Source organism: Pongo abelii, chromosome 1, assembly GCF_028885655.2.
Source record: "Pongo abelii isolate AG06213 chromosome 1, NHGRI_mPonAbe1-v2.0_pri, whole genome shotgun sequence".
NCBI lineage: Eukaryota > Metazoa > Chordata > Mammalia > Primates > Hominidae > Pongo > Pongo abelii.
Window position 1 is genome coordinate 154,900,681 of NC_071985.2, and position 12,241 is coordinate 154,912,921.

At 38.0% G+C, this 12,241-nt stretch overlaps 1 protein-coding gene across 1 annotated transcript in view; it reads right to left on the reverse strand.

The window, feature by feature from the left end:
• Positions 1-12,241, reverse strand: part of GIPC2 (GIPC PDZ domain containing family member 2) — a 90,267-nt gene that overhangs the window by 51,557 nt on the left and 26,469 nt on the right. The window contains exon 2 of the mRNA XM_009248726.4: positions 4,101-4,286. Within this exon, the coding sequence (XP_009247001.2) occupies positions 4,101-4,286 (186 nt within the window). The remainder of the gene's footprint in view (positions 1-4,100; positions 4,287-12,241) is intronic.

Below are 12,241 nucleotides of genomic sequence, written 5' to 3' on the forward strand. Positions count from 1 at the left end.
CAGAAGCATTCCCCTTGAAAACCAGCACAAGACAAGGATGCTCTCTCTCACCACTCTTACTTAACATAGTATTGGAAGTCCTAGCCAGAGCAATCAGGCAGAAAAAAGCAATAAAAGGCATCCAAATAGGGAAAGAGGAAGTCAAACTATCTCTGTTTGCAGATGACATGATTCTATATCTGGAAAACCCAGTAGTCTTGACCCAAAAGCTCCTTCAGCTGATAAACAACTTCAGCAAAGTTTCAAGATACAAAATCAATGTACAAAAATCCCTAACTAGCATTCCTATACACCAACAGCCAAGCCAAGCACCAAATCAGAAAGACAATCTCATTCACAATTGTCACAAAAAGAATAAAATACCTAGGAATACAGCTAACCAGGAAGGTGAAAGATCTCTACAATGAGTAAATATTTTAATGACTTTGAAAGTAAAAATTTTGATGGGGAAGCCAAGAAATAACCCTATGGGGCAGGATGACAATTAGAGGCATCGTTACAAGTTCATATTTTTTTTTTTTTTTTTTTTTGAGACAGTCTCCCTCTGTCGCCCAGGCTGGAGTGCAGTGACATGATCTCGGCTCACTACAACCTCCACTTCCCAGGCTCAAGTGATTCTCCTGTCTCGGCCTCCCAAGTAGCCGGAATTACAGGTGTGCACCACACCCAGCTAATTTTTGCATTTTTAGTAGAGATGGAGTTTCACCATGTTGGCCAGGTTGGTCTCAAACTCCTGGCCTCAAGTTATCCACCTACCTCAGCCTCCCAAAGTGCTGGGATAACAGGTGTGAGCCACCATGCCTGGCCCAATTCATAACTTCTAATAAACACGTTCTCTAATTCTACCACTGAAAGGATCTAGAAATAATGCACTCCAATAGCAATGTATGAGCACAGCTAACACCAGAACTTGACTTTAATGTATGAGCACAGCTAACACCAGAACTTGACTATCAATCTTGACTTCAATGTATGAGCACAGCTAACACCAGAACTTGACTATCAATCTCTAGTAAAAATCAGAGCTTCTAAGAGAAATAGTTGATTCTAGGCCAGGGGAAAAGGAGATACAAGATGGGTCTAGAACACCTTGTTGTGTTCTAGAAAGTAAGAAACTACTCAATAAAATGATAGGAGCCATGTCAAAAGGACATGGGGGCCCACTTACAGGGGTTCCTGCAGGCCAAGTCTCAGGAAATTTGAGCATCAATATAATTGATAGTAATAGACTATAAACCATTCAGTAAAATACAAAGTCATGTACCCATGTTGACAATAAATAAGGGCAGTTTTTTCCCTACCAAAAAATGCTTTCAGAGAAACATATAAGAAGTGATGGAATTAGAAAAATCATCATTTTTTTCAACCATTATAGGAAAAATTAATTCAGGTAAGACTCATCAACAGATACTAAATTTGTGCCATGCAAGTAAGAAAACAGGGTATTTTCATGATATCAAAGCATGTCTCCACAATTACGTATCACAAAGGAAAACAATTTTGTAGTGAAAAAGACTGGTGGACACTACCTCAGACAAGTGACAACAATTAATGTCACAAACAATGAGACAAACCAGTTTCATGTACCTTCTGATGTGGTGCACTGAGAAGGACACAGCATCACTTATGTAATTTTCCTGCCAAAAATGCACAATCTGTTTATCAACATGAGGAAACATCAGAAAAACCCAAATTCAGGGACATCCTATAAAAGGCTGAGGAACTATTCTAGATTAAGGAAGACTAAAAAGACATTACAACTATTCTAGATTATAAAGAAGACTAAAAAGACATAGATGAAATACAGGATCCTAAATTGGACCTGTATGAGGGGAAAATAATGAACACAATTAGGACAACTGATAAGACTACAGTGTGAACCATAGATTAGTTTAGAAGTATTATATCAATATTAGACTGTATGAATTTCATAATTGTACTGTAGTTATATATAAGAGAATATCCTTGTTCTTAGTAATTACACTCTGAAGTACTAAGGGGTAAAGAGTATATATGTGTGTGTGTGTGAGACAGAACAAAAAACTCAAAACATGGCAAATGGTAAAAACTGGAGATTTGGATAAATGATTTATGGGAGTTCTTTGTATTATTATTGCAATCTTTATGTAAGTTTGAAATTATCCTCTCCCAATTTTTAAAAAATTTCATCAACCATGTGTACAGTATAACATGCATCTCTCTTCTAAGTTGAACTATATGTTGGCAGTTTAGATTACGCCTTGCTTTCTCCTTTGCTAACCTGCCCTATATCTCCACAGGGCTAGTGACTAGTACTCTGAGGCAGGCACATGTTTGACAAAGCATTTTTTAAAAAATAGAAAGACAAGCTCTGAATGTCAGAGGCTAAGATTTTAAAAATCCACACATGTTTGTGAAACTTCCAAGCCCTTCTCTGCTGCCTGTGCCTCATGTCCTGAGCTTCCCTTGGATAATCCCATATGACTTTCCCAGTCACAGATTTTCCATTTGGTCACTCACTCAACCTTCAGCACAGTCATATCTTTTGCAGAGCTAAAAATAGCCATTCTATCAAGTGGGTAGCGAAAGTCCCATTTACAGTTAAGAAGATAACTTCCCTAAGATTATTTAATGGTGACAATGCATCAGCAAATCAAGATTTGGACAAAATAAAGGCACAAAATATTCCCTATTGCATGAAGTCTATCATTAATTCTTAATCGAGTGAATAGAAGTGCCAGCTCTGAAGTCAGACCTCATAGATCCAAATCCTGAATTTGTCCAGCTGTATAACTTTGGGCAAGCTACTTAACCTTCCTGATCCTGTTTCCACATCTGTAAAATAGGGTTGGAAATAGTACCTATCCATGGATCTCAAAGGCATCTTTTTGAGCAAAAGAAGCCAAAAATAGTGGAGTATATAATATATGATTATATGAAGTTCATGGCAATAGATGCCAGAATAATGGCTACTTTGCAGGGAAAGATTATTGACTGGGAAGGGGCACAAATGAGCCTTCTGGGTGGCAGAAATGCAATATATCCTGATCTGGGTGATGGTTAAACAGGGATAAGTATGTAAACATTCATTAAGCTGTACATTAAAAATGTCTTATACTGCAACAAAAAAATAAATACAAAGAAAAAACATAACACCAACCAAATAGATTTGTGGGAATTAAGTGAGAAATTGTATGCAAAGTGCCTAGTACATGCATTCAATATAAGTCCGTTATTATTATAACTATTACAATAATAGAATTGTTATTTTTAAGAGATGAGTCTACCTTTCTCCTCAGTTCTTATTTTCACACCATTTCAAACTTTTATCTTGCCTTTGAAGCTCTATATTGCTCTCTTTATATTTGAATAAAGGAATTACAGTTGGCCCTGGGTATCCATGGGGGATTGGTTCCAGGACACGCCATCAATACTAAAATTCCACTGATGTTCAAGTCCCTAGTATAAAATGGTGTAGTATTTGCATATAACCTATCCACATCCTTCTATATACTTTAAATCATCTCTAGATTATAATACCTAACACAATGGCAATGCTACGTAAACAGTTGTACTGTATTGTTTAGGAAATAATGACAAGTAAAAAGGCCGTACATGTTCAGTACAGATGCCATTTTTTCAACTATCTTCAAGCTGTGGTTGGTTGAATCCACTAATACAGAACCTACAGATATGGAGATCCAACTTTATATACTTCCTAAAATTTTGAAGGGCATTTTTAAAGAAGTAAATAAGGCAGTCAAAACTATGAACAGTTGGAAATAACACTAACTCAATGGAAATAAGCCTGAAATTCATCAGATGTTAAAACCTATAGACATGGAAAAGCTTATGTGGATAATGAGTAGGCACCAGGGTTAGACTTTCCTTTCAGTTAGTTCTAAATTCTAGGGGAAGTTTAAACTAAAGGGAAGAAATTAAGAAAATAGTAAACACAAACTGATGTCTGAACATTTTTCAAATGAAAGTGAAACATTACCAATTCATGCATCCTTGCTGAGCTGGCTCTCACTCTGAAGATCATTTCTAACTTTCTTTGGTCTGGTAGATTTTCTTAAATGTTATCCTCTATTAGGTTACACTTATTTTTTAAAACTTACCTTTATAAAAGCATAGCCAACACCATTATCTGTAATGGTGAGACCAAGTGAATCCTCAGATTTATACACATTCACTTCTTTTTTGATTCCTTTCACATGGGCAAATATGAAATCTTCTAGTCCTAGTTGTCCTCCTAAGAGTCTTTCCATGTCAATTTTAGGTGTGTTTAAAGTGCAATATAAGATCTGCAAAGAAAAATAAAATGTCAGGTCCATTTCCACTTGGAATACATCTGACCGTTAATTTATTTATAAATATTTATTGACTGAAATACTCCTCAATTTATGATGTAAAGACTTACATCATAAAATGTGTTTTTATGTTGGCTAGAGAGATTCTGGGACACATTTTCAGACAGTAGCATTAGGTAACAAGTATTGAGGGTTTCCTGTAGGCCAGGCTTCACACTAGACAATTTACATCCCATTATCTCACTTCATCTTTACAGTAACTTTATAAAGTACATTGGTATCACCATATTACAAATGAAGAAACTGAAGCCTGGTAAAAATAAGTAATTTGCCTAAGGTCACACAGCCAGTACTTGTCAGAGCCAAGGATTTAAGTTCAGGTCTCACCGATTTTAAAGTGGTTTATGCCAAGGGACCTGACATTTTATAATGCTGAAATCAAAGGTTATAGTCCCAAAGGTCTGCATCATGCATACACTACAATTAAAATATAGGCAGGCCTATATTTGAAAGTTGGTAAATACATTTTTTAAATATAGACAATTTTATTTATCTTGCATTATAGTGCCTGAAAAAAAGCAATTTATTTAGTGAATGAGGTGTTAAAATCAGTATGTTTTAGAACTAAAATGGACTTTAAAGACTATTAACCCAATTTTAAAAAAGGGGGAGGGGGACCATGGAATCGGGGTCTGGAGATTTTAAGACAACTTGTACCAATTCATGTGGCAGTAAAAAGAGAGCAAAAAAAGAAACCAAATGGTGAAAAGTTGTGTGGAGATTTCAAAGGGGCTTTTTATGTTTATCAAGTCTTTATTTGACCTCATTTTCCTTCAAAAATATGACTCATTTGACTAAAATGTGCAGTGCTACTCAAGTTTGTCAACCATAATCTGGGTAACTTGTGGGGCCCAAATTATAGAAGAAGAGAAGCAGAGTTGAAAAGGTATCATCAGTTAAGAAGCTAAGTTCAACAGACATGTATTGAGTAGCTTCTATTTAATAAGCCAAAAAGGGCATTTTAATATGGCTGTTTCATGCCAAAATGACTAAATGAAATATATCCGGTAACGTCCACCACAGACATTGCAAGCCTCTTCCTCCATCCCGGATCCTTACCTCAGGCCTCACTCTCAACCCTCTCCCAGTATCCTGGAGTTTCACACCAGTCCTAATTCCTACCAGAACCTTGATTGAGCCTTAACACATCCATAACCTGCATCCCACTCAGAAATAGGGCGCATTTACTACTAAAGGGCTTTTTAGGCCATGTCAAAATGTGTCTGAATCAGAAGAGCTTCATAAAATAAAGCTGTCCCTGCTATACAATCAAAGGTCAAGAGTGTTCAGCCAAGCTCAGAGCAAATCCCAGAGGTGTGCTAAAGGAGCTAGTGATGAGGACAAAAAAAAGGCCACTGGCTACAAAATAGTGAATGCCTACAGGGAACAACTATGTCCCCCCACCTTGTCTTCTTTTCATCCCAGTCTGTTGAGCCTTCAATTTAACCCTTTATGTTCCCGGCAAGGGCAAAATACATTCAGCTTTGTAGATAATAAGTTTTTGCACATATTCTCTAGTGTAAAAATGATATTGTTCTCAGGGAGAAAAAAATCGGTTAAGTCAAGAATGGTGCATATTTCTGATCCTAACTGTAAAATCAATGGCATATTAGTTTGCTGACAAAAATCACTGTGAATGGGTTGAGGGGGAAGGGAGTATGTGTAGAAAACAGCTTTTCTGACTCTCCTTCACAAAATGATGGGAAGTAAGTAGAAGAAACAACATTTTTCTCCTCCTTGTTTTTTTTTGTTTGTTTGTTTGTTTGTTTGTTTTCCGGTGAATCTGTCCACGGTATTCATAGTGGGTCCCAAACACCAATATAAAAGCAATTTACCCATTAGCTAGGAAAAAAACAATTAAAATACCATGATGGTATAACAGGATAGAGAAAAACAAAAAGAAAAAAAAGGAAATCTCACACAAACTGAACTTCTAATGACCAAGCCTCTTCCTTTGCTTCCTTTCTTTCAACTTTTCACATGCTTCACTACAGAGCAAACATTAGATTTCCTGCAGGTAGAAGAACCCTTTTCCATCGTGCTTCCTCCCGTGCAGAATAACATTCCATTCTAGACAGACAAAAGTTGGCAAGCAGGGCATTAGTTTCTTTTTTCTGGAAGGAATGGAGCCAGCTATATCTTTCAGTGAATGGAACTCCATGGGAAGCTGTGTTGAAAGCCTGTAGGAATGTGATAGCCACTGCAAGGTGGAATAAGAGCAGTAGGTAACTAAAGCTCCATGACTTCAGATCAGTTCTTCACGGGAGAATAAGAAGCTATCAAAGTATCAATGCACAACTATCAGCAAATATACCTCTAAGTATATGATAAAGGTCTAGAAATTCAAGCATCCTCAAAGATTTTATATTTTGAACTGCAAAATAAGAAAGCGATACACTAGTTTCTAAAGAATGCAAAGTTCCTGCTCCTTCACTCATCAAAAGATAATGAACATTTAAGTCAAAAGGAACCTTAAGAAGCTACTGTGAGCTTTCATACCCTCACTCATACTCATACGAAAACAATAAAACTAACAGTGAAGTGGCCATATTATCAATGCTCCTCTAAGAAATATTTGCTTCCAGAATCTAAGTACGCTACACAACAGGCAGTGAAAGGCAGCATTTAACTTTTTTTATATATATAACACTCTCTGATGGACAAACTAAACGAAATCAAAAAGGATTTGGAAAGTAAACTCATAACAGGGTATCACACAACATAAGGAAAATGACTGATTCAGTAGATATAATCTTAATGATGGTTTCCATTGTAAAATGAAATCCTTAACACCTTCTGGGGTAATCTGTATTTGTTGCTTTACTGCCATCATTGCCTATTTCCATAACTGATGTAGTACCCATGACTATTTCATTTTCTAGAGCATCACTGCCCAATAGAAATACAATGTAAGCTAAATAATTTTAAATTTTCTAACAGTCACAGTAACAAAAGTAAGAAGAAACAGCTGAATTATTTTAATTTAAAATTATATAACCCAGTATATCCAAAATATTGTCATTTCAGCCTATAATCAATGTAAAAATTATTAAGACGGTTTTCATTTTTTAAATTAAGTTTTTAAGATCCAGCATGTATTTACCCTTACATCTTGTCTCAATTTGGAAGAACCAGCTACATTTAAAGTGCTCAGTATCCAAATTTGGCTAGTGGTTACAACATTGGGCAGTTCAGCTTTAGACTCTCATGTCTTTAGGCTGGGCACAGTGACTCACACCTGTAATCCCAGGCTTTGGGATTGCTTTGGGAGGCTGAGGCGGGCAGATCACCTAAGGTCAGGAGTTCGAGACTAGCCTGGCCAACATGGTGAAAACCCATCTCTAAAAATAAAAAAAAATTAGCCAGGCATGGTGGCAGGTGCCTGTAATCCCAGCTACTCAGTAGGCTGAGGCAGGAGAATCGCTTGAACCCAGGAGGCAGAGGTTACAGTGAGCCGAGATTGCACCACTGCACCTCAGCCTGGGTGACAGAGTGAGACTCTATCTCAAAAAAAAAATAAAAATAAACATAAAAATAAAACCTTTTAGTAGGCAGGGATTTTATCTTATTAGCCTTATTTGTCTTATTGCAGGGGTCCCCAACCCCTAGGCTGCAGACTGGTACCAGCCCTTGGCCTGTTAGGAACCAGGCCACACAGCAGGAGGTGAGTGGCAGGCAGGCAAGCATTACTGACTGAGTTCAGCCTTCTGTCAGATCAGCAGCGGCATTACACTCTCATAGGAGCATGAACCCTAATGTGAGCTGCACATGCGAGGGATCTAGATTGCCTGCCCCTTATGATAATCTAACGCCTGATGATCTGAGGTGGAATAGTTTCATCCCGAGACCATCCCACTTGTCCCAATACATGGAAAAATTGTCTTCCATGAAACCAGTCCCTGGTGCCATAAAGATTGGGGACTGCATGCTTATCACTCTGCCTCATCTATATGGAAGACAGACTAATTGAAGGAGAAAGCTATTGCCCTTTGGGGCCAGAAGATGGAGGGCCTTGAATTGTTATTATTGTGCTAGACATCAACATCTTCGGTATCTTTTCCCTTTCCCCCTAATTTTCCTTTGGAAATTTCTCTTCCCCATTTTAAGCCATATGGTAGCTTGGGTGGGAATGACCACATCCTCAGGTTTAAACTGCTTAATGATTACCAATTTAGGCCAAGAAAATCCAAGAATGAACTTATTGGGGTTTGGGGAAAGAATCCTCTTCTCTTTTCCACAGAAGCTACCAAACGGTGGTTCTCTCTCCCACACTTCTTCTAAATTATATGAAGTCTAAAATTACTGCAGTTATCACTGCGAACATTAGAAGAGTGGGCCTGGCAACAACGCTGACATGAGGAAAGAAGAGTCTCTGGCTCTGGTCTTACTTCAAGACAGTCAGGGGTTGGCACTAGAGATTGTCCACTCTTTTCCCCTCCTAACACAATTCCCAGATGTGTACAGATTGCAAGCACTTTGGAGGAAAATGACTCACATCCCCTGTTCCAGGCATAAAAGTGAACTAGCCTAAGTGATGGTTTAGGTGTAAGCATGTGACCCAGCTTATAAGACATAGGAAGAAGATGTCCAGGAAGCTCTGGAAAATATTTTTTCACGCCTAATAAAGAAACACAGAAAGAGACAGTCCCTTTCTTCCTCTGTATTTTGCCTTATCTGTGTGTGGTCTAGGAATTTCTACCACCATCTTCCTGCCAGCTGAGAAAGACACCAATGCCAAGAATGGCAAAACAAAAAGAAGAAATAAACCTAAGTCCTTGGTGACATCGGTGAGTTGCTCAGTTAACCAATTTGGAGCCCACTCTACCTCTTTTATTTATTTTGAGACAGGGTCTCACTCTGTCATCAAGGTTGGAACACAGTGGTGTGATCATGGCTTACTGCAGCCTCAACCCCCCAGGCTCAAGTGATCCTCCTACCTCAGCCTCCCTAGTAGCTGGGACCACAGGTACATACTACCAAACACAGCTAATTTTTTTATTTTTCGTAGAGACATGGTCTCACCGTGTTGCCCAGGCTGGTCTCAAACTCGTGGGCCTGAGCGATCCTCCTGCTTGGCCTCCAAAAGTGCTGGGATTACAGGCACAAGCCACCACACACAGCTCTCTTTTATGTAAAATAATAAGTTATCTTGCTTTAGCCAGTTTGAGTAAGTAGTTTTCTGTTACTTGCAGCTGAAAACACGCTGTCTGATACACAGTCCTATCCCAGAATGTTTAGTTACATGAGTCAATAAATTTCACCAAGCCATCCTGGGTTAGATTTTCTGTTACTTTCAACTAAAATGTTCCTAATTGATAGAATCATTATGCCTTGTATCTTTATAATTCTTCGTAGTTTAAAAGTTCTTTCTGCCTACCATCTCATTTTATCCTTTAAAAAATATCTAAAGTATATGGTGAATTGTGTCTCTTTTAATACACTGAGGTATTATGGCATCCTAATTTCATATTCTATCACCCCTAACAAAAATTTCAGACAATCTCTCCTCCTTACTTCCAATACCAGTAAAATAAATAAATCGATAGACTGGAACAGTCTCGTTCTTGTAATGTGTTAAATAGAAAGAAGAGAAAAAGAAACGTAAGAGATGAAAATAATGGTTTAAGAGTTAAGAGTTCTGGATCTAGTTCCAATTATGTACCCTTCAATCTCAGGGGGTTTAGTTGAGTCATTTGGCCTCCTTGATCCTCATGTAAATTGTGGCATTATTAAAGTTTGGTCTACATCAAATGGTCATTACAAAAATTCAGTAAGTGTATAAATATACTTTTTAAACTAAAAAGCTCTCAGGAGGCTGAAGTGGGAGGATCGCTTAAGGTCAGGAGTTCAAGACCAGCCTAGTCGCCTCAGCGAGACTGCATCTCTTAAAATAAAATAAAAAAATAATTATCTGACACATGCCTGTAGTCTCAACTACTTAGGACTGAGGCAGGAATATTGCTTGAACCCAAGAGTTCAAGACTGTAGTGAGCTATGTGCTATGTGCTACTACACTCTAGCCTGGGTGACAAAGCAAGATCCTACCTCTAAAAAATAAGTAAATAAATAAAAAGGCTCAATTTAAAGGTTTTTATTATTATTCCTGGAATACAGGGCTTCTTGAACAATGATATTTATACTTATGCTTGAAAGCTTCTTAAAGTGCATGAACTTTCCTGAAGTATCAGATTTTGCTCCTTTTTAATATCATAACCAGGATAGATTACATTTCTCCTCATAAAAAAATTATCCTTCAACTTTTGTTGTTGTTGAAGGATAACTTGCAGTTTTCTTGCTGCGCATTTATATTAAATTGCTACTTTCCTCAGTATTTTCAAATTCTTACCACATGGTTATGATTATTCATCATTGAAACTCAATATGGCTAGGAAGATAAAAGTTTGAACTATCGCACAGAGCCATTAATATCAATTAATATTGCTTTTTCTCTGGTGGCACCATTATATACGGCCACAATGTGCTTTGTGAATAGCATTAAATAAATCATTTGTCGTTAGTGTTTCAAAAGATATTCTGGTCCACAAACAGGTTAACAAATCTCTCCCAAAACACATCAAATTCATGTTTAAAACTCCAGGAAGTCAACTTCCAACTTTCTTTTGTTGAATGCCTTCCTTAAACAGGAACTGAGCTGGCCAAAGATTCTACATGTTCCAAAGATCTCTGGAACAAATTATGGGCTTATGCAGCTAGAGTTACATTATTTGTATACGTGATTTTAAACATAAGCAGTATTATTATTTTTATATGACTACCATCCTACATCTCAATCTACCCCCAAAATTTTGCTTACTTTTTTATACTGTATCTCAAACAAACATTATAGAAATATCAGCCAATGTCATTATAGAAAATAAAGAGAAAATCTGGGTGCGACGGCTCACACCTGAAATCCCAGCACTTTGGGAGGCCAAGATGGGTGGATCATTTGAGGTCAGGAGTTTGAAACCAGCCTGGCCAACATGGTGAAACCCCATCTCTACTAAAAATTAAAAAATTAGCCAGGTGTGGTGGCGTGCACCTGTAGTCCCAGCTACTCAGGAGGCTGAAGCAGGAGAACTGCTTGAACCCAGGAGGTGGAGGTTGTAGTGAGCTGAGATCAGGCCACTGTACTCCAGCCTGGGCAACAGAGTGATACTCTGTCTCAAAAAAAAAAAAAAGGCCGGGCGTGGTGGCTCACGCCTGTAATCCTAACACTTTGGGAGGCCGAGGCAGGCAGATCACGAGGTCAGGAGATGAGACCATCCTGGCTAATACCGTGAAACCCCATCTCTACTAAAAATGCAAAAAAAAATTAGCTGGGCATGGTGGCGGGCGCCGGTACTCCCAGCTACTCGGGAGGCTGAGACAGGAGAATGGCGTGAACCCAGGAGGTGGAGCTTGCAGTGAGCCAAGATCGTGCCACTGCATTCCAGCCTGGGCGACAGAGCAAGGCTCTGTCTCAAAAAAAAAAAAAAAGAGAGAAAAGAAACCATACTTTCCTCAGGAGTTAGTACCACATATTTATACACAAGAAAATCACCTGGATTATGGTTCCTTTGTTAGTGACTAAGGTTTTATCTGGGTTGTTCTTATTATCTAAGTCTCAAAGACTTTTCCTCAAAGAGAAAAAATAATAATTATTTGACCTCCATCTAAATTACTGTCCTTAAAGTTATAGGAATTAAAAACAACCTGAAACTAAGAATAAAATAATTATGGGGGAGAAAAAAAATAGTCATGTACCCTAAGTGCTTGAAAAGAAAGGATCAGCTCTACCTAAGCCACAGGGATAGAATCACATTGCTCAAAGATCTTCCAAAAAGCTCTGAGTGTCTTATGCTACATAATCGCCCCCAAAATATTTGGTAAATGTGTCATATCAAGGA